The sequence below is a fragment of the Rhipicephalus microplus genome, chromosome 3 (assembly GCF_043290135.1).
Source record: "Rhipicephalus microplus isolate Deutch F79 chromosome 3, USDA_Rmic, whole genome shotgun sequence".
Taxonomy (NCBI): Eukaryota; Metazoa; Arthropoda; class Arachnida; order Ixodida; family Ixodidae; genus Rhipicephalus; species Rhipicephalus microplus.
Genome location: NC_134702.1, coordinates 122695843 through 122722439, shown reverse-complemented (window position 1 = coordinate 122722439; position 26597 = coordinate 122695843). Strand labels below are relative to the sequence as shown.

Sequence of the window (26597 nt, the reverse complement as noted above, 5' to 3'; positions counted from 1 at the left end):
ACAACATCCCATTGGTCAAGGTGTCCCATAGAACGTCGGCATAAGGTACGACGCACTCTATTTGAAGATATGGAGTTGTGCCAGCCCATAGGGTGAAACCATGGGCCGCTCCCACATGGGCGTATTTTTTAAAGATATCTTTGGCAGCTTGTTTATTGTAGGAAGCCAAAGCAAGTCTAACCTAAAATACCGCGATTCAATGCTGGTGTACAATGCCGATGCGTCAATTGCACAGGTCTTAACGTGACGGAGCACGTCATATAAAGGGAGGGGGGAAGGGGGGTGCGACACCTACAACGGCGGCACACCATCAGAACACATCTACAGCAAAAAGAAGGTCTTTGTGGAGTGTATGAAGTGTAAATATAGCAGTCACTCTGTATTTGCTCCTTCCAACGAGCTTGCAATTTTTTCTACAGAGTCTCAAACGCTATTCAAGATCATTTGATTGCCACGCCCGAGGCATTGTTGTACAGAACCTAATAAAGACGCTATTTTGAACTGTGTGTCCTACGTAAACCTGAGTCTGTTATATCACCACCAAATAGTGAAAAAGATGCGTATTCTTTTATTCGCACCTTACCAATTCCCTTTCTCATGAGGTAGATTTAGTTGTTGGTTGTCACCGCGAAAGTCGACAGGGATGGTGCCATCTCTATCGTCACAGGGAATGACGAATGCAACACAAATATTCTTCTTCTATTAATCGTAGATGAAATACAGCAGCGAACAAGAAAGCTGGCTAAAGCGGAGGAGCCAGCAACCGGCATGGATGAACACAGACTACTACGTCAGGCTTTTCCTTATGTATGGAATACCCTTTGCAGAAGTCTACCCATACGCTGAAAAAATACTCGCCTACGAGGAACAATGTGAGTATAGCTAGTTTTGTTGTTTACCATTTTCAGTGCACAGATTCAAAACAGATGATCACGTGGTTGCGAGGGAGACTGCACAGTAGTATTCTTTGCTATATGGCTTTCACGTTAACTGCATTTTTCCCGAAAATTTGTATTCATTAATAATTGTTCCTATGTTGATGCTGCGAATTCACAATCAATAATGCTAAAATTACTTTTACGAGTTTTCCACAGACGTTTGATGTCATAGAATAACCTTGGCTTTTGTACAAGAATGGCGCATTCTAGAAAAAAATATTATCCTGTAAATTTGTCGTTTTCATATTCTTTAACAAGACTAAGATCTCATAATACACGGGACTCCTCTATTCTACCTTCATAGAAATGCAACCGCCGCGGCCGGGATTGAACCCGTGGGCATTGGGTACCAAGTACCATAATCATTGTTCCACCTAAGCGGACGCATTTCGCCGAGGATTCGGTATAAACTCCCAGAACGTCATCCCGCTTATACGCTTTGGCCTGTTCGTTTGTGCCCCTACATGTCTGTGCGTTAGTACGCCAGTTAACTAGTCCATCTACCCGCCTACCCTGCCTGCCGACGCTCCAGCCGCTTTCCCCACGTTTCCCTTCTTCAAGGATCCCAGTGTTTTCTGCCGCCTCGAGGGTTGTGACATTCACCGATGGCTGCTCCTTTACGAATGAGTCAGCACTATTTGTAGGTGGGACCCACATTCTTGGTGGCTAACATTACAGTTTACTTCGACGTAATTTCTCGTACTTCGCATGACACCAACGAGCATGACATACCAAGCTGAGACAACTTCGAGGAAAAGATTTGTGAACTTTTTGCTAACCCTTTGCTTCGTAGCTTTGCCATCGACAAGCTGCAAAGAATGAATTATGTACTCCTGCTGAAGCTTCCACCGAGTCCTACACCAGTAATGGTGAAAATGTCCAAGCCCACTGCCACAAAGCCGTTGAGAACATGTCCCAGCCGGAAAAGGCTGGGAACTTCCTCAAGCGTTTTGCCGATGAAGCGTTCAACAGGCTGATATTTATGAACGCTTCGTCCATTTTATCAATTCCGCTATGCGGTTTGACTCAAACCCGTTAAGGGCTCACAAAGGTGGGGGAGAGAGCCTTCATTCGCCTCTACCCAAAACTTTATTGTTCTAGGCAATCTTCAACACTTCAACCCTGCTTGCAAGGGAAAGTGCCCAAACTGCAACGAAATTCCTGTGAGACTTCTCACATGGCGTGGGTGTGCCGAAAAACTCCCAACCTCGTCACTCTAACAAATACTTTCGGGAAGGCTGGTAGGCAGCCCTGATCAGCTGCTGTTACCAGACGGCCCTCGGTTCAGCGATGCAAGAGAGCTCCTGTAAAGGAGGGCCCACCTAGTGTTTGTGCGGGATGACCGATCAAGGGCCACTCCCCACACTCCCTGTACATAACTTGTAGAAATAAACCTTTTCCATCATCATCACTATCAACGCCTGTTGATGCCATAATTCAAGAATGTCGCCGCATGTAACATGCTCAAACCAAGCGCATCCCAAAGCAGTTGTAGCACCTTCCGCATACGGCGGCCACCTTATTGTGACTCAACACGTATCGCCAACCACACACTTGCAATTATTTAGCACCAATTCTCAGGCGTGATCTTGAAGCGGCCGCCCCCAGCTACAATAGGACACATACTCTGGCCTTCTCGTAGGTTACGCTTGGCGATCGTTCAAGTGGTAGTACGGCGAAAAATCACCAGCATAGGTATTTGCTTTATTTCGACGCTTTTCCGCGCCGACTTCCAACCACAATTAACAACTACTAGTCGACCTCTGTCCTGCTCTCCATCAGCCTTCCGCAATTAGGCATTTCAACTGAGTGCTCGCCCCTTAGTGGCCGCGCCTGAGAACGGTGCTATCAAGGCCAATCTTGAGAGTAGATGTTACTATGTTGTTCGTTCATAAATGACCACATAGTTTCTTTTATTTATGCCTTGCCGCACTCCCGAATCCAAAAAAAGAAAACGATGCTCAAAGACCATTGCTGTGTGCCGCAATGTGTGGAATTTCGGGGGAAATATTGAAACGTGTCGTTCTATAACTTCCAGAAGGATGCAGAAGACGCGTTATGGAGAATGGTGTAAATAAGAAACTTACGCTTTGTAACGAAGGTAACGGACAATATATGGTAGCTTATTTTAATCGATTCGCTCACGACAAACTCATTCTGCCTGGTGAATACTTAGTTACTTATAGTTTGTACAATCCTGTCGATAGGCGCGTTTCCCAAAGAGAAGGAAATACAGTTTTGTTTATTTAGCTGAGCGCTTTACGGAATTCGTTATCTTGTGTGAGTGAGCCTATTTTTAACGAATGATTCTTTTCAACTCAAGTCGTAGTGCTTGCTACCTATTTTAAAATTAGGTCCATGTATTCTCTCCTCTTACGTTTTCTTTATTTCGCATATCTGTACACATAGGCACAAGCACATGCGCGAGTATGCATAATGCATAAAGAATGAATGTATCTCACAGGAAAATTTTTTCACTCAGCCCCTGTCTCAGACACTTGCTTCTTCCACGTGAACTGTAGCAGTGAAACCTAAAACTGTTGATTATGACCAAACGTTCGGTGCTCAGGCCTGTGTTAAGCTTGAAATACCTACAGACTCTGCTATGTTCTCATTAAACGGGGTGCGCTGACAGTTTAGGCTTGTCATCTCACACTAAAATAAAGATAAACTGCAGAAAACTATCATTCCCGCTTGTGAAGCATTTACTTGTGGGCGTGCCACTTGTTCTCTTTCCGACACCGTCCAGCCCAATTTATGTTGGGACAGGCTTGTTTCTTAGTGATGTATTATTACAATTTTTCTGCAACACCAAACGCTAGTTTGCATAAACGTTACGAAACTCATAAAATATTTTACTTTGATTTGAAATGAGTTTGTGACATTTAATATTACGCTTGCTGTTATGAGGAATATTACTCTCACCTGGGTCGTACGGCTGACATTTTTGTAGGCTCTGCAGCGTCTAACACACATGTGCAACTCCGTGCATGCGTAGCGTGTGTGAGTGTATCTGCTTTCACTATCAAGCATTGCGAACACAAAGAAGGTAGTGTTCAGATGCACAAGGCCTTATTTATTGAAAACCTTATCATAAGCACCAGGGAAAGAAAAGATAGTGGCGTTCCTGTTACAATCAAAACAACAATCTGACTTATATGAAGATACACGGACCCAAATATAACTCTGTTTGTTAGGAAAACGAACGCCATTCACAGTCAGCTTTTAGCGGGACGACGTAACTCAATAGGGTACAAGCAATCGGAAACATTAGCCGCAGCACAGAGTTACTTAAAAAAAATTGGCAGCATATCCACGGAGTGAATGATCGAGAGTGGGGCGGAGCATTTGTTCGTCCATTCGTTCTTGCTTCTGTCCGTCCATGCGTCCGTCTGTGTGACCGTCCATGCATCCATACGCCCATCCATGCCTCAGTATGTTCGTGCGTCCGTCCCTGCATTCGTACATGCATCCGTCCCTGCGTCCGTTCATGCGTCCATCCATGCACCTGTCTGTGTGTGCGTTCGTCCATTATTCAACACTCGAAGTACCACCATCTCATATATTTTCATCATATATTTCCCATATAGAAGCACCGCCATCCAGCGGACATTCCAAGGACTATACGAGAGATGGCACACGCACACTTTCTTACGGCTTGCGCTTCGGGTCTACTTCCCACCTTTTCACCTCGAGTTGATGGTATATACTAGTTTACGGTACTCATGGAACTGCGGCCCAACGCTCGCTAACCCTTTCTAAAACCAAGGAGGTTACGCCCAGCGAGTATAACGTAGCAACCTTTTCCTGGCAGATAGTGCTCAATGTACATACCAATGGCTGCTAATGTGAAACGAAAGACAGAAGAATTCGGCTGTTACTTTCTTATGGCTTGCGCTTCGTATCTACTTCAAACTTTAACGACCTCGAGTTCATTCATGGTATATTCTATAGTTCATTGTAAACATGGCACTGCGGCTCAACGCTCACTAAACCTTTCTAAAACTAAGGAGGTTGCACGCAGCGAGTATAACGTAGTAACCCTTTCTTGTCAGATAGTGCTGAATGTACATGCCAATGGCTGCTATTGGGGATCGCAGCATGCGCGTTAACTAAAAGCCGAATGATCTTGTCTCTCATTCCCTATTAGCAGCCATTGACATGTACATTGAGCACTATTTTTTATTGTTCAACAACGCACAAAAAAAGTTTCTCCCCGGCGCCACCTTCGAGATCAAAATGTTATACTTGTTACATAGTACAACGGCTACGAGGGACGAACGAGTTACGCTATATGGAGCTTCGCACCTAAAATGACGTCTGTTTTTTTCATCAACTTTAGAGTATGTCAAAGAAGGAAGTGTGCTGTTGAGTGTTATTAACGTTTTTGGCAATAATTTTTTCTAAACAAACTGTTAAAGCCTTACCTGTAGAAGTGCAGCAATGCAGCGCACAAGTGCTTCAATCTTTCGGAGAGGCTCGCTTCACATGCGCAGTCGCCTTCTTCAACTTCGACTTCACTGAACTGGTTGTAGATTTAAAACAAAATCTAACACGCTTCGTAAAGAAGCTCACTGTTTGCTGGCACAGCGCGACTACTTTCGTTGTTACGCCTGTGAAATTCAGTATGCTGATGTAAACAAGGCAGTGGGCAACGAGCACCCTTTCACCTTCCGAAAGCAAAAATAAAAAATCTTGAGCACAGCGCCAATGCACAGTGCCGCGTTCACACTAATTCAAAAATATATAACTGCACTAGAAACGAGGAGGATAGAACAATCGCTGGGTGAGCGCAGATCGACGTGTACAGGTCTACGATTATCCTGTCCACTTCAATTTTGGTGTCTCGTACAGTTAGATTTTCCGTACAGTCAGTACAGTGAAATTTTATTGCGACAGCAATTATTAGGACACTCTCAGTTGGATTTTGCGCTGGCGTCGGCGTCGACGTCGATGTCATGCTCCGTATATATATACGTATCTATATATATGAAAACGCAAATAAGGAAAAAAATCCAGAAATAAGACTCCGGCGCTAGGAATCGAAAGTTGGACCTCGGCGTGGTGAATGCGAGGGCGTTAACCACTGAGCTACCGATGGGTAGCTTCTTGAACTTCAAAACGGCAAGCTATTCATATCTATCACTTACCGCTGTTGCAGGCATCTCAGGGGGTGGGGAGACTTTCGTGTTTCCAGCATTATCAGCAAGACGGTGCAGTGAGCGCACAGCGGCTCTCATTTCTCACACGTGCTTTGGCCCGCGTAGACAATAAGGGGATGTACGCTCAATCGCGCGCCCTTATCTTGCAGTGGGGCGGATTGCAAGTCTTGGCTAGCCTTGCGCCCTTCGCCGGAACGATTCTGTCGTAGTTACTGGGTGCATAAAGGTCACTGTCATCGTTTCACCACCTCCGTTTGCGAAAAGGGCGCACTTTTCAGGCACGGCGAAGTGAGAACTGAGACGCTGACTCGCGTTCATCTGTACCTGTGAGCGCGTTTCGCGCGTCATTTTGGCATGAGAAACGCCGGGAACGTCTAGATATGCTTGCAATTTTGCACGTGGCCTTCCAGTTTGTTGCTATCGCGTTCATTTCTTCACCTTTGCGGCGAAGTTGTGGCTTTCTTTTTAGATGCAAAGCACCTCTTTGACCAGCCTGTATAACGCTGTCCTGTTTCTCCGTGCAAACGCGCCACACCGGGTACCCCCCCCCCCCCCCCCGCAGTTGTAACGATGCCAATTCAGTCAAGTCGCAGCTGCGGGTTGATGTCGCTTTCTCCCTCACCCACAGGACCTGCCGGGTTCTTTCAACACACCTAGGTGGTGTTGCTTCTCCGCCCACTCGCAACACACTTTTCTATCATGTCACCTTCTCCACTACCCGCAATGCTCGAGCGCACATCAAGTGGAAACACTTTTTGGGCTCGTTTCCCTACAATGAAATTTAGACGAAACCCACCCCTCCCACCGTGTCTTTGTGGTTCATTCAAGTAAAGGCGACACCGAGTGTCGCTTGAAACCGTTCTGCAAGCACTCACGTCAATGCCTATTTCAGTCGTGTCAACGTCGTGCGCACTGCTGCTGCTTCTCATCTCATCATGGTTAGCTTCAGGGGGGTTGCCTATGATTTTTTTAATAATCTCTTACCAACTAGCCCCCTGACATATGCTTTTGGCGTTGACCTTGTTTCACGTAGCCATGTTTGTTAATTCAAATAGTGTTGCCAGCAAACGGAGTGCTTTTAGAAGGGCCGAATCCTCTCGTACCCGTAGAAAACACATGATGACACACCAGTATGCTTCTCCTGGCACCGTATCGAGCACATGTGTTGCCATTGCAAGAGTCACTGGGGTCCAACCATACTTACTTGCGTTCCTTCACTGCTCACCATGTTTACCGCAATGAGACCAGCCCAGACCAGCACGCCCACCAGAAATCTAAGAGTGATCCCCGATATTGCCTCTCTCCACAATACCAACTTCACCACCCCAGGCCCACCAGCCACTTTCCTCCCACCTTCTAACGGCGTCCACGTTCAGGAAACTAAGTGTTGCAGTTCAATAAAGTGGAATACCGGGCCAGTTGTGGACATAATGTGGACGTATATGAGCGCAGAAGGTAGAAGAAAGGAAGCACTTGACAGGATAGCTCGACACCGCGATGGCCATCGCAAGGCATCTCTGTTGCATTACTTCGTAACTCAGAAGACAATGCAGTGGATGCTTTAATGGTGGCTCCTTCTTTTAATCCTTTGTTCAACACCCGCCAAATACGTGCCCTAGTTGTGCTAGTATGCCGAATATTGTTCCGAGTTTAACACCGCAGCAGATTGGCCAACTACACCGGGCTCTGTGGTCATATACATCGACGTTTCTTATACCATCGATCGTCTATTGGGGAAAGCAATTTGTGTCGTCGACGGCATCAACACTGCTGATGGGTCTAACATTTATAGGCATTCATATTGCGCATCAGCGACATAGCGTCAATTTTTTTCCGTCAGCGTCCTTCGTGTCAAGTGCTTCCTTCCTTCTACATTGTGCGCTCATATATTCCCAAATAAGTGTTGCAGCCGCTTGAGGGGGCGCTGGATCACTTACAGCAACCAAAAACTCTGTCATACCTACTCATTTTAACAACAGAACCTGTTGAAATTAGCTCCACTCAAGTAAGCACCGCTAATCACCACACAACTGGTCTCTTCGCTGTCCTCTAAATGTGTCCGCATTACTTATTCCTAGGCATTGACTTCCTGTCCGTGCATTCTGCACCTATTGACTACTCTGCGAGCAAGCACCGTGTTCTTTTGTCCAACACCAACCCTTTCGCACCACGGCCCAGTCTCTTCTGAACTGCCGGAGAGCGCTTCCGACCCAAACGCTTACCTACGTTGAGTTTGCATCAAAACCACCATTTCTCGAGAACGGCTATTTACTGAAACCTGCCACGGATGTTCTCATTACCAACGGTGTTACGTTGCCACACATCTTTTTATTTCTTATTTCTCCCAGAGAACTCAAATTCTCTCCTGAAACGCAGTTTTAGCTCGACACCACCAGGGCCATCTCAAGGCATTTCTGTGGTATTGCTTTGCACCTCAAAAGACAATGCAGATGATACTTTCACAGTGGCTGCTTATTTTATTGTTATGCTCAGCACCAGCCGAATATTTGTCCTGACAGCACTATTAGGTCGATCATCGCTCCGAGTTAAACACCGCAGCAGATTGGCGAACTCCACCGGGTGTTTCGGCCGTATACATAGACGATTTTCATATCACTGGTTGCATAGTGGGGAAAGCCATTGACGTTGCCCATGACATCAACACCGCTGATGGGCCGCACATTCATAAGCATCCGTATCGCATGTCAGCGACACAGCGTCGATTTATCTATAGTGTAGTCAACAAAATGTTCACCAAGCACTTAATTCTGTCGTCGTGTAGCTCTTCGGTATCACATGTGTTAGCTCCTAAAAAGTGGCTCACGACGTTTCTGCGTCGGCCACACACCTTACGAAAATAACAAAAAATGTTTACCCTCTGCCACAAACAAATTATGTCGTTGGTTGCCTTTAAGGCGTCAGCTATTTCTCTTCGAAAGAGTTACGTTTCGGCCAATGGCACATCGAAATTGGTTATATGGAACGTAAAAATACGGCATTTGTCGCTTTAGATTGGCTATAAAAATTCAATGTAACGCCACTCAGCATTTGTAATACTGCAGCAACTTTAGAACACATGATAGACTCCGCGCAGTGGCTTGGAATGGTCAGTTGTTTATTTTGCATGAACGATGCCATTATTTTGCCTTTTCCCAAACTAACATGAAACTTCTGTTGCCATCATGTACATTTTCCATCGCGTTGGCCAGCTGTTGAACTGATCGAAATGTTATGGCGGACGCCACCAAATAACTATTCTTGGCCATTAGGTGGAAACTAATGATGTACAACCACATCCAGAAAAACATCAATGCAGTCAAGAACTTTCTTATGCCATACTCTGTAAAGAAAAATCTTTGAAACGTTGTGGCGTGCACACAGTAGACGGGAAAACGGAAGGCGAGAATGTCCTCAAATCAACTCGCGCAACATTTTATACTATTACACAATATTTGAAGGAACGTTGGCTGCTTGTTCAGAATATGTTCTTACTTCCAGCGATTCATGCAAAATTTTGCGAAAATAGCGAGGCCTCTTACGAAGCTCCTCAAGCAAGGTGTCTTTTTTTTTCATGGGGCTCAGGAGACAGCTCTGCGTTCTCGATTCTCTACACACTCCTCACAACTCCTCTGATTTTGGCTTACTGTGACCCTGCTGTTCCTACTAAGATTTACATGGATGCAGATGGTCATGACATCGGCGCAGTGCTAGCTTTACGTCAACATTGCCATGATTTCATTATCTCATACGCCACCCGTCTCTTATCTGCCCCGAAGGTAATAATTTCATGGCAGAGCGCAATTCCATTGCTCTCGTTTTGGCGGTTACGAAACTCACACTTTACTATTATGGATGCCCAGTTTCTCAAAGCACGAACCTACACCCGCTCTACTTTCTGCACTCTCTTAAAGATACAATCAGGGTGCCTTGGTCGCTGGAATTTGTAGCCTGAAAGAATTCTCTGACTCAGCCGCATCTACCAAGATACTGATTTACCTTCTCTTAGCCAGAACTGATTCACATTGCCGTAAAACAGGAATGGTTGTCATGCGCGTTGCGACATTGCAGCTAGATACTGACCACAGTACAATATTGCAGTTCGTGTAATTCACACCATGCTGCACATCACATGCCTTACGTAATTCGCGTGAGATAACACGAACAATAAACGAAGCTTCATGATTGTTGGAAACAGTGGCAAATTCACTACTGTTGGCATCAGTGGCTCTATTAGAGCTATCGATTGAGTAGGAAACTGCAGATTTTTCCTGTGCCGCTGAACTATGCTTGCATCCATAAATATGCATAGGGAAATCAGAAAGTCAGTCCCTAATATTAGTAACGGCAATTATCTTGTCGCGTAATTCAGAATACGCCATTGCTGAACGTGAATATTAAAAACACATATGAAAGAGCCTGATATCTGCAATAGCCTATTCGCTTAGTTCTTGTGCAATTTTCTTTTTGAGACATATTTTGTCCGGAGTGAAAATGACGGCTTCGGTGTTCACGCAACAAATATTCAAAAGCAACCACTACTCCTTTACTAATAACAAGCATAAACATACATATTTCCATTTCAAAATCATAAAATGTAACATCAATTTGAAGCCGTGCAGTTCCGGCTTTTAAACAGCTTCCACCCCTATACAGCTCAATATGTCACCTTGATTATGTATCAGGCCTCACGCAGAAACACGAGGTTGTCGAATTTCTCGCCCTTCAGTCCTCTCTTCCTTCTCCACCATTTACCAAACACTTCAGCACCAGAGATTACGCTTGAATAAATTCGCGTGGTAAGTTTCATATATTCTGAAGTGCTATTGAATCAACTATAAATAGCACTATTTATACTTTGATTGTTGGCACTGACAGTTCGGGAGTAACTCATCTACTGGTAGTGTTGATACCACCTTCATTAGTTGTGCATCACTGATTGTCTTTTTTTCATGTTGATGGAAGCGTACACATTTCATCATAACCGCACTCTCCAAAACTTGGCGAACAAAGTCTGGTTTCATGGCAGGCATATTCGCTGGATACATTAAACAAGTGTTTCTTCTTATATTACGCATAACGTGTATACATGTTGGACGCATTGATCGAAATGTGACGTTAATCCAAACACTGCGAAAAGCGACGTGAAACGTGTGTACAGCTCGAAGCAATGAAGTGATTTTTCTTTTACTGGGTTCATGGTGTATTGGTTTGATGTACGGCTGATTACCAGAAAACCGTGCGTTCAAAAGTGGTCGTAGTAGTCGCATTTGTATGAAGGCAATATTCTTCAAGCGGCATAAATTTTCTGAGCCCTTCGCTAAGATGAGCTTCTCAATGATGTCAATATTTGGCATGTAAAATACCCTGATGTTCTTACGGGGATAATCACTTATTATCTTTTTCATCTTTCTGTAGTACGACAGATAGAGAAAGAAACAGCCAACGTGACCCAGAACGAGTTCGTTCGCATTTATGGTCTGGGCCGACGCACGGATCCATACGTCACTGCAAGTAGGTGAAATATTTGAGTACTTTCGCTGTACTTATGCAGCAGTTTATTTTCTTCGGGCCAGCCATTCTGAGAGTAGGCATGAAAAAGTTGTCACCATGGTTTTCTTTCTTGCATATAGATTATTTTATGTGGTGTTTATATTACGTGCATATATTAAAACACGTGTCTCACCAATTTAGCATACAGACTTCTGTCATGTGTCATGGTATTTCAGGTGTCATTTTAGTACTCGAACAATACCTTAGCACAAAACCAGAAGAAATTTACAAAGTATCGAAGAAGTGACTGATTATGAGTGGGTGAAGCGTCCCTGCATTCGTTCGTACGTGCGTCTATCCGTGCGCCCGTCCATTGAACCGTCCATTCGCACCTCAGAATCTGACCGACGAGAACGAGCCACAGTTGGCTTCCACACCCAGCTCTAATTCTCGTCCATGGTCCGCCAAGCTGCACGATGCTGCAGGCTTACTCGTACGGTGACAATCCAGAAGAATAAGAGATAACGGGTGCTCCACCGGAGTCCATCGCGGCAGCCCATTGGAGAGCAGCTGCACCGCCAACGCAATCTATCGTATCTTCGCCGAACAGTCATATTGTACACATGTCTGTGGCACACCGTGCAGGACTCGCTTTTTAGATTTCGTGCCGACCGGTTGTGCCCCCGCAATCTCCGAGGACAACGCAGTTCTAGCCGACTGGGCTCGCCCTACGCCATCTCCCGACGCCGACAAGTGCTCTCGACGAGTGGTGCCCCGTCATCGGACTTCTACGACCGTGTCCATCTTTCTTATCTCCTCTTTACTTCTGTCGTTTTCTGCCGTTCGCTGTCCATGAGCCTCGCTCTCTCCTTCTTCTTTATCTCGTTACTTTGTAATTCTATCTTTTTATTACCTGTTTTACCCCCACCCCTCGCGAGCTACTGTTGAGGTGTCCTCCCCTTATAGACAGTTACGGGGCTCACGTTTCTCTTCTTTTCATTTAAAATAACTCACACTATGGCACAGCATACTCTCAGAAACCAGACGAGAAAAATTGCAACGCGTAGGGTGCTAATGCGTACAAATGATGGTCGATGACAATACTGCTCGAGCACTGGCCAGGACTCGTCACAAGGAGCCTTGCCCCTAAAATTTAACAGGAAACATTAGGATAGGTGAATGAGTGGGATAGCTTAAGATTACTGTTCCCTTTAAGACAGCATTCAGTGCCACATAAAGTTAGGCTTTTATGTCTACTACAAAGTTGAGGCGAAACGCTTTCATGTCTGTGCTTAGAACAAGTTCGTCAAATGCAGAAAAAAAATCACTTCACTGCGCCAGGCGTCCGTCGGCCTCCTGATTCATGCGTTTACTTTACATATTCAAATTTACAGAAGTGGCCACGCAATATAACGAACCCTATAGAGAAGCCAAACCTCATAACCTTCAATTTCAAGCTTTCTACAGCGAATACTCGAGCAACCTTGCGAGATTTACGGTGGAAGAATCCTACGTAATATGCAAACATTGCCTTGAAAAAAAAAGGCTAAAAGGCATGACTCTCACATTTTAGTGTCTCGTAGCGGTACTTCGCCGTAGCATCCATGTATATCCCTTAGCACCCTAGGAGATATCATCCGCGTCACACATTGGAAGCGCACTAAACCCCCACTACTCACAACACAGCCCGCAGAGAAACTGCTGGCGTATGCGGGCAGTCGTGAGTCTCGAGACTACTTGCGCGGGCACTGAAAGAAATGTGTGAGGCGGCTCTTTTGTAACAAAACATTACTGTATCAAATAAAACATTGTTTCTTTTGAATAAAACAAACATGAAATTAAAAGTACACAAGCCAGACGCATGTTAGTAGCACGTGGTTTGTCGTAATTATACCAGATAAGGAGTGATAACAAATGCCGAGAATTTCGAGAATTTCGCAACTTACTTTAGTATTGCTGTGACGCTTCAATTATTTCGTCAAGCATGTCCTGAAGGCTTAGTTTAAGGATTTCCATGCTTTTACTCGGCCGAAGGACTAGCGCTGGTTTATAAACTTCTCTATTAGGTTTGTTGAGTTGTTTTCCTTCTGCCGCGGACAACCGGTGGTGGGTAACGACATAGATAATTCACATAAAAAACAGCGCCAATAACGAGAGACAAGAAAAAGAAGGAGACAGACAGCGGCACTGAACTGACAACAAGATTTATTTGCCAGAACCGCACAATATATACTTGGGCAGTATCTAACAAAAAAAGAAAATACAAAACAAACAAAACAGAATCCACCTAACGACCACATAGTCATCTTCACAACGCACCATGAGCAGCACGTGTGCTAACGTGCCGAAGGAAATCTATTTCTTTTAATGATAGCGCATTCGAAGGTCTGCTGACACATGCACTGCCCAGCCTTTCTATTTCTGAAGCCTCATAAATTTCACGTATCAACTGGTCCCGATGCCGCCTAATAACGGTACAAGGCTGAAAATCAGGGACACAGCCGCAGTCTCGGCAATGAATGCCGAGATGGCCCGAAACTGTAGAGGAGACGTTGTGAGCGTGCTCTTTCAGCCGCTCATTTAAACACCTGCCTGTTTGGCCGATGTACCACTTGCCGCAAGACAGGGGTAGTCAGTACACCACTCCTTCAATGCATGGAACGTACTTCTTTCGATGCTTGACTTTGCAGCCTCGCTCGCCCCTCGAACCAGGATTCACGGCTCTGCACAACCTAGCCAGTTTTTCTGGGGCAGAAAAAACCAGGTCTACGTCGCACCTGCTGGCTACTTTTTTGAGATTGTGGGTGACGCCGTGGATATAGGGAATAACGACGAAGTTTCGTTTCCCACGTCCCTTATCCTTTGTACGGTTCTGAGCATTATTTTCTGGGCTCGTTCTGATTTCTCTGAGTAGACACTCAGCAACAGCGGTCAAAACGTACATCGGGAAACCAGCTTCTGTAAGGCGTTGAGTTTGCTTATTAAAGCTGGACAGAATTGTGTGATAGCAGGACTTTCGCAACGCGTTTGTGTAGAAAGTCTTAGCAATAGCGCGCTTCACCACTTTCGAATGTGCTGAACCAAAAGGGAGGATTGGCTTGTTGGCGCGTGGCTCATAGGCCCAACCCACGTGGGAAGGACTCAACGTTAACATTAAATCTAGGAACCTGATGGCTCCTCTGTCCGGAACTTCATGTGTTATAACAAGCGGAAAAAGACACTTACTGAAAATTTCTAAAATACTAGTCAAAGGCGGACCATCCGTGAAGGTTCCAGCTTGAAACAACACAAGGAAATCGTCAACATAGCGGAATACTCTCTTAACAGATGTGTATCCCAAGCAATTCTGAATGGCACGATCACGGATGGCTAAAAAAAAATCACTTAAAATGGGCGCAAGGCATGATTCTATGCACACCCCTTGACGTTGCAAGTAAATATGATCGTCCCATTCTGCAAATGTCGACCTCAGGTAATACTGTAGCAGTTCCATAAAACCTTCAACAGATATGCCTACTGCATTCTGGTAATTCACAACGCCAAAACTGTCAATGCACCCGCGAATGCAAGCTAGAAGCTCACTGTGTGGCAATGAGTAGTACAGATCTTTAATATCTAGTATCATGCCTGGTAGCCATAAAATTTGTTGTCTTTCAGCAGGGAAATCACATCATCAGAACTTTTTGCTAGGAATGGATCGTCTATGCTTAATAACATCAGTTTTCCCTGAAGAAATTGTGCCAGTATTTTTTGCCACGAGTTGGCCTCTGATACTATAACACGAAAAGGACAGTTAACTTTGTGCGTTTTCGCGTTAAAGAAAATTTCCATGCTAAGGTTTTTCTCGCCATCCATCTTTTTTGCCAAACCATCAAGATTCAATCTTTTACAGATACTTTTTGCATAGGTTTTAACCTTCGGAAGCGACACATTAGCTTGGGGCTGAAGAACAGACAAAAGCGCATCACCTGCTTTTTTCTTATAGATTTCATTCGGAATATTAACAAAACCTCCCTCCTTATCTGCTGCTACCAAAGACAATGACTTATCCTTCAGGAAGGTTTTTACCTTCTTTACAGGAACCCTGGTTACGCCTGCTCTATGGTACAAAGAATGTCACAACCCTCAGAAACACACCTCTCGGCACAGTCAGCAGGTACCTTTCTAGAAATGCTGCGGACCAGGCCCAGAAGTTCTGCCCTTGACCTTCTTGGTTCAACCACATATTTGGGGCCACGGCTAAGCACACTGCGTATGTTCTCAGGCACAGACACATTCCTCAGAGAATGCACTCCTTCCTTGCTCGGAGAGGGCTTTTTTGGCAGCGAAGCTCGTAGCTCAGTCATCATTTGCCGCCAACGGAATTCCGCCGCGGCATTAGCTAGGTCAAGGTGATCGAGCCACTTCTTGCCTCTATTGTTGTTCGTAGTCCCTTGAAGCGAGAGAAACAAACACTGCTTGTAGAAACGAGCTTGTCGGTGCCACTCAGAACTAAGGACCTTTAGAAGCCGAAGACCGTGCCCCTGCGAAGGTCTGAAACCGCCGAACTTTAATAAGCAAACTAAACGCCTTACAGAAGCTGGTTTCCCGATGTACGTTTTGACCGCCGTTGCTGAGTGTCTACTCGGAGAAATCAGAACGAGTCCAGAAAATAATGCTCAGAACCGTACAAAGGATAAGGGACGGGGGAAACGAAACTTCGTCGTTATTCCTTATATCCACGGCGTCACCCACAATCTCAAAAAAAAGTAGCCAGCAGGTGCGACGTAGACCTGGTTTTTTCTGCCCCAGAAAAACTGGCTAGGCTGTGCAGAGCCGTGAATCCTGGTTCGAGGGGCGAGCGAGGCTGCAAAGTCAAGCATCGAAAGAAGTACGTTCCATGCTTTGAAGGAGTGGTGTACTCACTACCCCTGTCTTGCGGCAAGTGGTACATCGGATATCAGGCAGGTGTTTAAATGAGCGGCTGAAAGAGCACGCTCACAACGTCTCCTCTACAGTTTCGGGCCATCTCGGCATTCATTGCCGAGACTGCGGCTGTGTCCCTGATTTTCAGCTTTGTACCGTCATTAGGCGGCATCGGGACTAGTTGATACGTGAAATTTATGAGGCTTCAGAAATAGAAAGGCTGGGCAGTACATGTGTCAGCAGGCCTTCGATTGCGCTATCATTAAAAGAAATAGATTTCCTTCGGCACGTTAGCACACGTGCTGCTCATGGTGCGTTGTGAAGATGACTATGTGGTTGTTAGGTGGATTCTGTTTTGTTTGTTTTGTATTTTCTTCTTTTGTTAGATACTGCCCAAGTATATATTGTGCAGTTCTGGCAAATAAATCTTGTTGTTAGTTCAGTGCCGCTGTCTGTCTCCTTCTTTTTCTTGTCTCTCGTTATTGGCGCTGTTTTTTATGTGAATCATGTTGTACCAACTCACCCAAGCAACCACGTTAGCGACATAGGTAAAGTGGCTTGGCAGAAAGGAGTGGATAAGCCAAAGAATACTCGATTGCTTCGTTGCCTAATGTAGCGAATATTTTAATGAGTCACATAGTCTACGCAATCTTGGCTTCCAATTTGCGCTTTGTCCCACTCCTTGTACCTTTGCTTTCAATAAGAAGTTCTAAAACCCGTATTTAACTACGGTTGGTATAATACACCCGTCAGCCGTCGTCAGGGTAATGTCTCTATATAAGCATGTTGAACATCATTTTTTGGGGGTGTCTGCCTTTGAGTGTAAAGTTGTAAAGAAAGAGTTTGGTCTTTTCTGTCGAACAAAAAGTACTCTTCCTCCTATGTATTGTTCCCACACGTCAACCGCATCCTTTAGTTGTTCTTCTTCAGAGCCGTCACTGCCGTAACCTATCGCGAGGGTAATGTTGGCATAGATGCAGCGATGAAGCCCGGCTGTCATGGAAACTTTGTATGCTTCCACCGAAGCAACTGTGTATGCGGTGTGTGTGTCTGTTATGTGCAATATGTATCTCCTCTCTATTTCTCTTTCTCTCCCTTATTGTCCTCTCCCCCACGTATAGTAGTAAACTGGCCTTAGACTTGTTAACCTTCCTACCTTTCTGATATTTTTTTTGTCACCCTCCCTCTCTCTACCGAAAAAACCTCTTTTAATTCAACCATAAATAAAGCAGTAAACACTGACATGAAAGGCACAGTTTAGGCAGATAGTCAAATAATGCATGGCAAGGTGCCGTTACCCGTTCCAGTCAATGAGGCACACAAAGAGTGGCGACGTACAGTACTGTCCACTGTTAAAGGGAACACTTCAATGAGCACCGTTGATATTACCGGCCTCTAACAGCAACTGCAACAGCAAACAGTGTTCATGCATGGCAATAGTCTGTCAAAGGAAGTCAGAACTCTCAATCAGCGGTAGCTTTATGCAAATTTAAGCTGCTGTATTTTCGCATTGAGTTAATTCCGAACAAACCATGCAGGCATGTGCTTCTTTTATTAGTGCGCCTGCCTGTACATGCGTTAAAGCACTGATAAACAAAGAAGAAGCGACAGTTTCATACTTTTTATAACAGTTCATAAAACATCATGAGGAATATTGATGCTTCGAGACCTCTTTGTAAGACCTAATTTATAGTAATACTGTATGTGTAATATTTTTTTCAGACACAAAAACACTAATTGTGTAGAAATACCTAGACTTTTTAAATAACAACCATGCAATTCTAGCTCGGTGAATTCAATTGAGAGAGATAATTATACACAATTTTTAACAAAAACCTGTGTGATTTCACGAACACTTTGGAGGGCAAGCCGAGAAGATCGAAGTTGAATAACTTGGGAGTTATCACGGAGCCTTGCGGAGTTCCCGCGCTTCGTGTGGTATCGTAGGGTATGTGAGATAGGCCACATCGAATAAATATTGTCGTTTCGTGGGAAAGCTTCAAATAAACCTATGCGTTCCTGTTCCCAGATTTACGCACGCTAGCGAATCCTGGCTGCGGCGGCTGCATTTCTGATGGAGGCGGAAATGTTGTAGGCCCGTGCACTCAGATTTGGGTGCACGTTAAAGAACCCCAGGTGGTCGAAATTTCCAGAGCTCTCCACTACGACGTCTTTCATAATCATACGCTGGTTTTCGGATGTTAATTTTCACATATCAGTCCCAGGTTTACCACACAAACCTGTTGGAGTATTGTACTGCGTGTAACGCTATCTAATGCTTCCTGTAGATCTAAACCTAGTAATGTTTTGGCTGGGTGTGTGGCATCTCTGACTTGGCGCTTCTACTGGAGCATGGTGTGCTAGCATGATGGTGCCTTCTAAAACCTAACATAGTGCATGGGAGAACGTGATTGTCATCAACGTATTTTGTTAGTCGGGTTAAAAATGCCTGTTTTATAAGTCTGCGCACGCATGAAGTTAGAGATGAATCTCATGGTGTTGATGTCAAATGGCTCCCCTTTTGGGGGGATAAGAATCATCTCGGCAACGTTTCATTGTGAAGACAGACTTACTCTAGGGCAACATGCATGAATGAGATCATTAGGATAAGTAAGAGATTACTCGTCTCGATTACTTAATGTCTCCTTTGGAATGGACTCAAAGCCTCATGCGGATTTCGTATAAAACTGGTGTGAAGCACCCAAAGTAAATGTAACTGGTAGCGAAGGTTCGATAGAAGCCCATAAGTTCAGAAAATGACAGCTGACCAAGCTCATTGGGCTTAGCGCCATCTCTTTGAGGAGGGAACATTTTTGGTGGAACGAAAAAGCAACGTGGATTTGACGCAATGTTGATTAACAAGGGACGTCAGTTGGTTGTCACAAGCGCGAAATTCGATCTCAAGTTACTTGTCATAGGCACCGGCTAGCCAAGAACTCGAGCTGAGGCGACAGCCGGCGATTTATACACGAGTGCGCTTTCATGATTGATTGATTGGTGGGGTTTAACGTCCCAAAACCACCATATGAATATGAAAGACGCCGTAGTGGAGGGCTCCGGAAATTTCGACCACATGGGGTTCTTTAACGTGCACCCAAATCTGAGCACACGGGCCTACGACATTTCCGCCTCCATCGGAAATGCAGCCGCCCTTGCCGGAATTTGAACCCACGACCTGCGGGTCAGCGGCCGAGTATCTCAGCCTCTAGACCACCGCGGCGGGGCGTGAGGGCGCTTTAAGTCAACGTCAGCTAATTCATTGTCTACTCATGAGTAGATAGTGATAGTTAAGTGTACTACCGTTCATTTTGCTTCAGTTTCTCAGGGACAACACTTCTTGGAACTTTTAATCAGCGTTCGTGGCATTTCCGCAGATTTATAAAAGCAATCAACGGTGTACTTGTTCCATCCGCGTTGCCTATTTGCTTGTCGACGTGTTCTGTGACCATGCGGTGGTCCAGGGACCCCGGACAAGTCAAATACATTTCCTAATAAACTTTTTCTGCCTGTCTGCATGTCTGTCTCCTATACACACGTTTTTAGCGTGCACAGCACTTGTGTTCTTCAGTTCTATGACATTTCAATTTATTCAATGGTCACAATATCTCCTCAAATTTATCACACTGCACGCAATAGCCACAAGCGCAAAAGTCTGAAGGCCCTATATGCGCTTTGTTTTGCATTATGCTTTTATAAATTAACCGTTACGTGTATGCGAATGTAGGCATGCGAGTTGTAGCACGATAGCTATCTTAGCGATCAGCTCACCAATGACGCGAATAATAGTAGACACTGCGTGTTAAGTAAAGAAACTGGGCCACAGGAATATTGATGCATGAAAGCCCAGCGAGCACTCCATTGCGCACCAATGCCCTTGTTTCTTATCTAGAAGACATTGGTCACCAGGTATGCTTTTGTCGCGGCTGAATCTTCGCGCAGCACATAGTTTTCGCAAGTACTGACGCAAGAATTTGGCGTTAAATTTAATACTAAACGTTCCACTGCCCATCGGACACTGCAGAAGACGTTGACCAGCAAAAAAAAAAGCACCTCACAGCTTCGCGATCAGCATGGAGCTAAAGCCAGTGCGGAACACTTAAGCAGGCGAGGGGGTGTGTTATCGCAGACGCATTTTACTAGCGCACCTTTCAATCTAGTGCAAGGGCAGCACTGAATAATACTTACTCGAGTAAAGGGCGCTAAAGCTGCTTTTCGTAGTAATAAAAAACTGTCATAAATTATTTACCCATAACACTTACATCATAGAGGGGGGAGAAGAAATGTTACTTGTAATTGTGACAATATTGTTGGTTATTCTTGTAATGGGGGTAAAAGATAACGGAGAAGCACTGAGCACGTTATGAGGCAAATACAAATGCCAGACTTCTAATGCTGTGGCATGCTCACTGAAAACTGCATCTTTTATAGTGGTTTATGGAAAAACAGCTAGGATTCACGCATTTTGTTTCAAATGAAAGTGTATAGATCAAATCAAGAGTTTTATGTACACGAAGACGAACGCGGGAATACACACCACCTAAACTCACTCAGATGTATACGCGTTCTCGGTCATACGTGGGAGGAATTAGATTAGATTTTCTTGTACGTTCGTTAACCTTAATGTCAACTCTTAGAGCGGGAAAGTTGCGGTCTACCGCGGTTCTCTCGACATCAGGAGGTGGTGCCCGTCGTGGTTCCCACGTCCGTTGCCTGGCCAAGCAGGTAACTGCCAGAGACATCGCCGCTCGGCAGTCACCGCCTGGTCTCACGCCTGGTGCCACGATGGAAATAGCTCTTTAACGGCCGGCGCGAACATATACTGGATAGCCCCCTGGACAGAGCCTCGCTTCGCGTCAGCAACACCGGCCTGCTGCGCGAGACATCACTCCAAACCAAACCCGAAGGCAGTTGGGGCAACACCCTGGCCATGAAAAACCACAGGGTCGGTGACGAGCAATCCAGGCGACGCCCGAACCCCGAACACCAACGCTTCTCTGCCGTAAGCTGTGCGACCCCGTCGCCCGAAAACTTGCCTTGAGACCACCGCACGAACGCGCACGTAGTCGCGCTTCTTCAGTTCATTACCGCCATCACGGTGATTTCAGCGTGCGTCAAATTGCCTCCACACACCCATAACAAACAGAGAATCGACCCCGCACACAGATAACAAATACAGATACGGCTGACGCAGAGTACCCAGGTCAATGTTTTACCACAGTAGTTAACAAAAAGTACATTAATTTTCTGTAGCGAGGAGCCGCATTTTCTTCATCGTGGCACCATCACTCTTGATAGCTAAAATTAGGCTTTGGTAATACAATCGTTCACATTCACCGGGCATTTTTCGTGTGCGATGTTTTCCTTTGTGCGATGAAATTCGCTACATTGTAGTAATAGGCAGTCAATAATGTTGTTAGTGGCAACTTCATCATATTAGGCAAAATGATAGTTTTGTATTTGAAGTTATAACAGATATACAGCAGTATAGTTCCACCGATAAATTATTGATGTGACTATATCATCGTTTATCATTTTGATCCATGTCTTACCAGAGGAATGGACCAGTCTCTTCACCAAGTACACTGACGGTATATATACAAGTCCCCAACCTATTTATAACTTCCTACGCAGTACTAGTATCATCAAGAAGCTCTTCGATGACAAAAATGTTGGCAAAACCGGTCTGCAATACCTGGTCGCCTGGAGCATCTATAGGCAGCTGGCCGAATTCACCGACCCATACATGTTTCTCGGCGCAAGGAAGGTTGATGAAGCTTGCCTCGTGCACGTCAAGAATGTCATGAACTTTGCTATTCTCAGCAACTTCTTCGAGTTTGGTAAGTACATGCACTGCCCATCTTTCAAGAAATCATCTTCATCATTCCGGAAATGCGTTCAGGTGTCCAGCAAACACCATAAATGCAGCGAGGTGGAGTCTTTCTCATTAACTAAAGTAGTTGTGATCACTTGAGATCGCAAGAGCTTGCAGCAAATTGCACACGTGCGATTCCGAATCTCTATAGACTGTCAGACTGCCAAGCTGACGTCAGGAAAACCCCAATAGAGAGAATGAGCAGACTACAAACTGGTACTTCCGGAAGCCTTTCTCGTGATGGTCTTTTTTGGTCGAATAATCGTGTCAGCGTGAAAAATAAAATTGGAAGATCACACGTACAGTGCATGGGAATCGATGACCTGTGAAGCATGAATGAGAAGTGTTGATATGTCACTTAAAAATCAGCACAACGTTCCGAGGTGGAGGTAAATGATGCCGTACATGTCTTTCGTGTCATCATTATTATGTTTGGATGTGTCGTTTACCTTCGTCATCTATTTACTTCACGGGATACCGAATTTTGTATATTTGAAGCTAGCAAAACGGTCGCGAGCATGCTATGAGCGTGGTATGTTGTCGTGTTCTTATATTACATGCGTGTCAGGATTATCATGTTTGCACCAGTCATATATTTCGTCATCCATTGACGTCACGTAACACAAAATTTTAAATATGTGGAGTTATGAAAACAGCCTCGAGTGCATCATAAAGGGCCCATTATACTCAAATGTAGCGTTGACATGCGCGCGCGCAAGCTGCGCACAGCGACGTCACGTTAGCAAAACGCCAGCACTTATAGTCTGACGTCAGGTGCGACTAGCGTTTGCAGGCGCGGCCCAACGGCAACCGCCGCAAAATGCGACACGCTGCACTTCGTGCTGATGCGTTACCCAGACAACACTGCGTCTCCTTCTCTTCGGGACGGAGAACGTTGGACGCGCTCATACGCGTATGCGTCAAAACAACGCATGCGGTGCGCGCCTGTGAGTATATTACAGGGCTAGCGCCTGGCGTGGCAACGCCGGTATGACACGACGAAAAGAACGCCGGTGAGCACGCGCACCGCGTCGCGTCGACATGAACTGGCGTCTTGACTGTGGCATGTAGTCATGTTCTCACGTGACACGCATTTCATCATAATATGTTTGCACCAGTCACATACCTTAGTTATCCATTGGAATCGTTACCGAGTTTAGTACATGTGAAACTAGCAAAATGGCGCGAGCGCATCGTGAGCATAGCATGGAGTCATGCTGTTACGTGACACGCATCTCATGTTTATCATGTTTTCACCAGTATCATACCTTCGTCATCCATTCACGTCCCGTAATAGCAAATTTGGCATGTGTGAAGCTAGCGATATGGCCGCAAGCGCATAATGAGTGTGGCATGTAGTCATGTTGTTACAGGACATGCACGTCGTGATTACCTTTTTTGAATGTGTCGTTTACCTATGCCGTCCGTTCGCGTGACGTAAATACCGAGTTTGGCACATGTTAGGCTGGCCAAATAGCTGCGAGCGCATCATGAGCGTTGCATGTAGTCATGTTGTTACATGACACGCATGCCATGATTTTCATGTTAGGGTCTCCCGCTTGTGTTCGCCATGCAGCCATGTTATACCATACCAGTTTTCGAAGATGCCACGTGAGTGAAACCACCGCAAGAGCTGCAGAACCATCGAATGTAAATCATTACATTCATTACATATATGTCATGATTTTCTTGTTATGACTAGTCAAATATGTTCTTCATACAGTCATGTTACGCCTTACCATGTTTGGTATCGATACCATTATCGAAACGGCCAGGAGAGCTAAAAGTCGTAGGTGGCTAGATAGGTAGATAGATGCGCTCATTGTCGCTGAAGTTCGCTAAAAAAGCTTCGCATTTAAAATGAACATGGCGATTTTGCATGTTACCTGTATAGAAGAACGTACTGGCCTCTCCATGACGCAATAATTCATTCGTTTTAACTAATGCTACCCATAATTGCGACGCTTGAAAATTTGACGCGAATAATCAGGACGGAGCAGTGGGAAACCATACTCGTCATTGAGTGAAACAAGGCCCACGTGGCACTCTTTGACCAGGCATGGCGGGCACCTGAAGCCTGTGGGGCTCTCTACTGGGGGCTTACCATCCAGCTTCGAACAGTTTTAGATGCGGAGAATCTCTTGCTCCCGGGTATCTCACGCATGAACAACGCCGACTAAATTTCAAGGCCGAAAGGCTGCCGCAGTGACGTCAGAGCGTGAGGGCCCAGTTACGCCTCGTTCGCGGCGTAAAGCCTTTGGTTTGTTCGCGTTTTAGGAGAACCAACGCGCCCGCTCTCGCAGCTGCTGCGGCTTGATTGGGCCTAATAAAAGATGTGGAAAAAAATTTCTTACTGAGCATGCTCAGTTGGGCAACAGGGCCCCCAACCTCTGACGTCACTGCGGCAGCCTTTCGGCCTTGAAATTTAGTCGGCGTTGGCATGAACCACCGTCCGCACTCACAATATATGCTCGCCCGACTCTTCTCTTTTCTGCTCTCTAACAGGTACGCGCTACTCTCTCCACATCTATGCTACCACCAACGCCGACTAAATTTCAAGGCCGAAAGGCTGCCGCAGTGACGACAGAGGTTGGAGGCCCAGTTACCCAACTGAGCATGCTCAGTAAGACTTTTTTTTCACATCTTTTATTCGGCCCAATCAAGCCGCAGCAGCTGCGAGAGCGGGAGCGTTGGTTCTCCTAAAACGTGAATATATAAGTGGTTATATCAGAAGAATAGAAAAGAAAGGTGCCGACCCGTAACTGTCTCTCCTTACGAGGACACCTCAACAGGTCAGCAGAGGAATGGGATATGGGGAATAAAAGATATAGGGAAAAAGAAGGAGGGATAAAAAGAATAGAAGGAAAATAGACGGAGAAGAAGCCAGCCAACGAGAGGAAAAAGAAGGAGATAGGAAAGTGGGGATCCGGTCGAAGCAGTCCAAGGGCGGGGTGCCACAATGCGAGAGCTGCACGGCTTCAGGAGACCGCGGAGGGCGAACCAGTCGGCGGGAGCTACGCTGAAGTCGGAGATCGCGAGGGCACAACCGTCCAGCTTGAAATCCTGCGAGCGAATGTAAAACGTGAACGAAACACCGGCTTTCCGCCGCGTTCGCGGCGTAACTGGGCTCCCACCCTCTGACGTCACTGCGGCAGCCTTTCGGCCTTAAAATTTAGTCGGCGTTGCTACCACCCATAGAGTTTCCTAAATATACACTAGAAGGAACTCTGGTGTTAGGGTCTGTGGGAGCTGTAAATCACGGCACTTCAAAGGTCATAGGAATAATGCGCAGTACACGGATTCATTTATTCTTCGTACTTCTGGCTCCGTGTTTTATCGTGAGGCTGGGAGCTCTTTTCGCACCAAACAAAAATCAGCAAATGTTCAGTAGTTGCACTTTCATAAGTTCCAAAGTGTTCGTCCTTTCCTTCAAAAAAAAAAAAAACGAAACACAGCGATAGACGAAGCCACAAGTGCCATTCGCTGTCCACAGTTACGGAAACAAGTCGAATTCGTGCACTACCCTACACTACTATGGTCGCTGAACGATTGCAGCGCCAGAGTCCCCTCTAGTGGATTTTAATAAATAAACTCTATGCTACCACCTGCTTGCGCTCGCTACACCCTCTCTTAGGCATTCCTCCCAGTGCCATACCAACCCCATTGCGCATGCGATCCCTCCTCTCTCCTCTTCTAGGCTCCCCTCTTCTACCTCGCAACGCCGATGCAGGGAGCGCCTGTTAACCTACGCTCGCTCTCCCTGTCTTCTAGCAACGTTGCTTCTAGTCATTCCTCCTCACACCGCCTTGCATAGTCGACCCAGGCAGCGTCTGCTAGCGAGCTTCTTGATTCAAAAAAATTCACAGCTTATCCACGAAGTGAATGATGATAAGTGGGGCGAAGCGTCCGTCAGTCCGATCGACCGTCCGTGCTTCCGTCCATCCATTCGTTCTTGCTTCCGTCCATCCATGCGGCCGTCTGAGTGTCCATGCTTTGCTTCTGTCCGTTTGTCCATGCTTTCTTCTGTGCGTCTGTCTGTCTGCACGTCTGTTCGTCCGTCCGTCCATCTAGTGAACTCCCCGAGTACCGTCATCTCACGTATTTTCATCATATGTTCATCATATACAAGTACCACAATCCAGCGGACATTCTAAGGACTGAACGAGAGATGGCTACCTACTACTACTACTACTACTACTACTACTACTACTACATGCATCGGGAACGCTC

The 26597-nt window shown here is 45.6% G+C and overlaps 1 protein-coding gene across 1 annotated transcript in view; it reads left to right on the top strand.

The window, feature by feature from the left end:
• Nucleotides 1–853: 853 nt before the first annotated feature.
• Nucleotides 854–26597, top strand: part of LOC142803907 (neprilysin-1-like) — a 50114-nt gene continuing 24370 nt past the window's right edge. The window contains exons 1-3 of the mRNA XM_075890198.1: nt 854–872; nt 11516–11611; nt 22127–22332. Coding sequence (XP_075746313.1) covers nt 22239–22332 — 94 coding nt within the window. The 5' untranslated portion in view covers nt 854–872; nt 11516–11611; nt 22127–22238. The remainder of the gene's footprint in view (nt 873–11515; nt 11612–22126; nt 22333–26597) is intronic.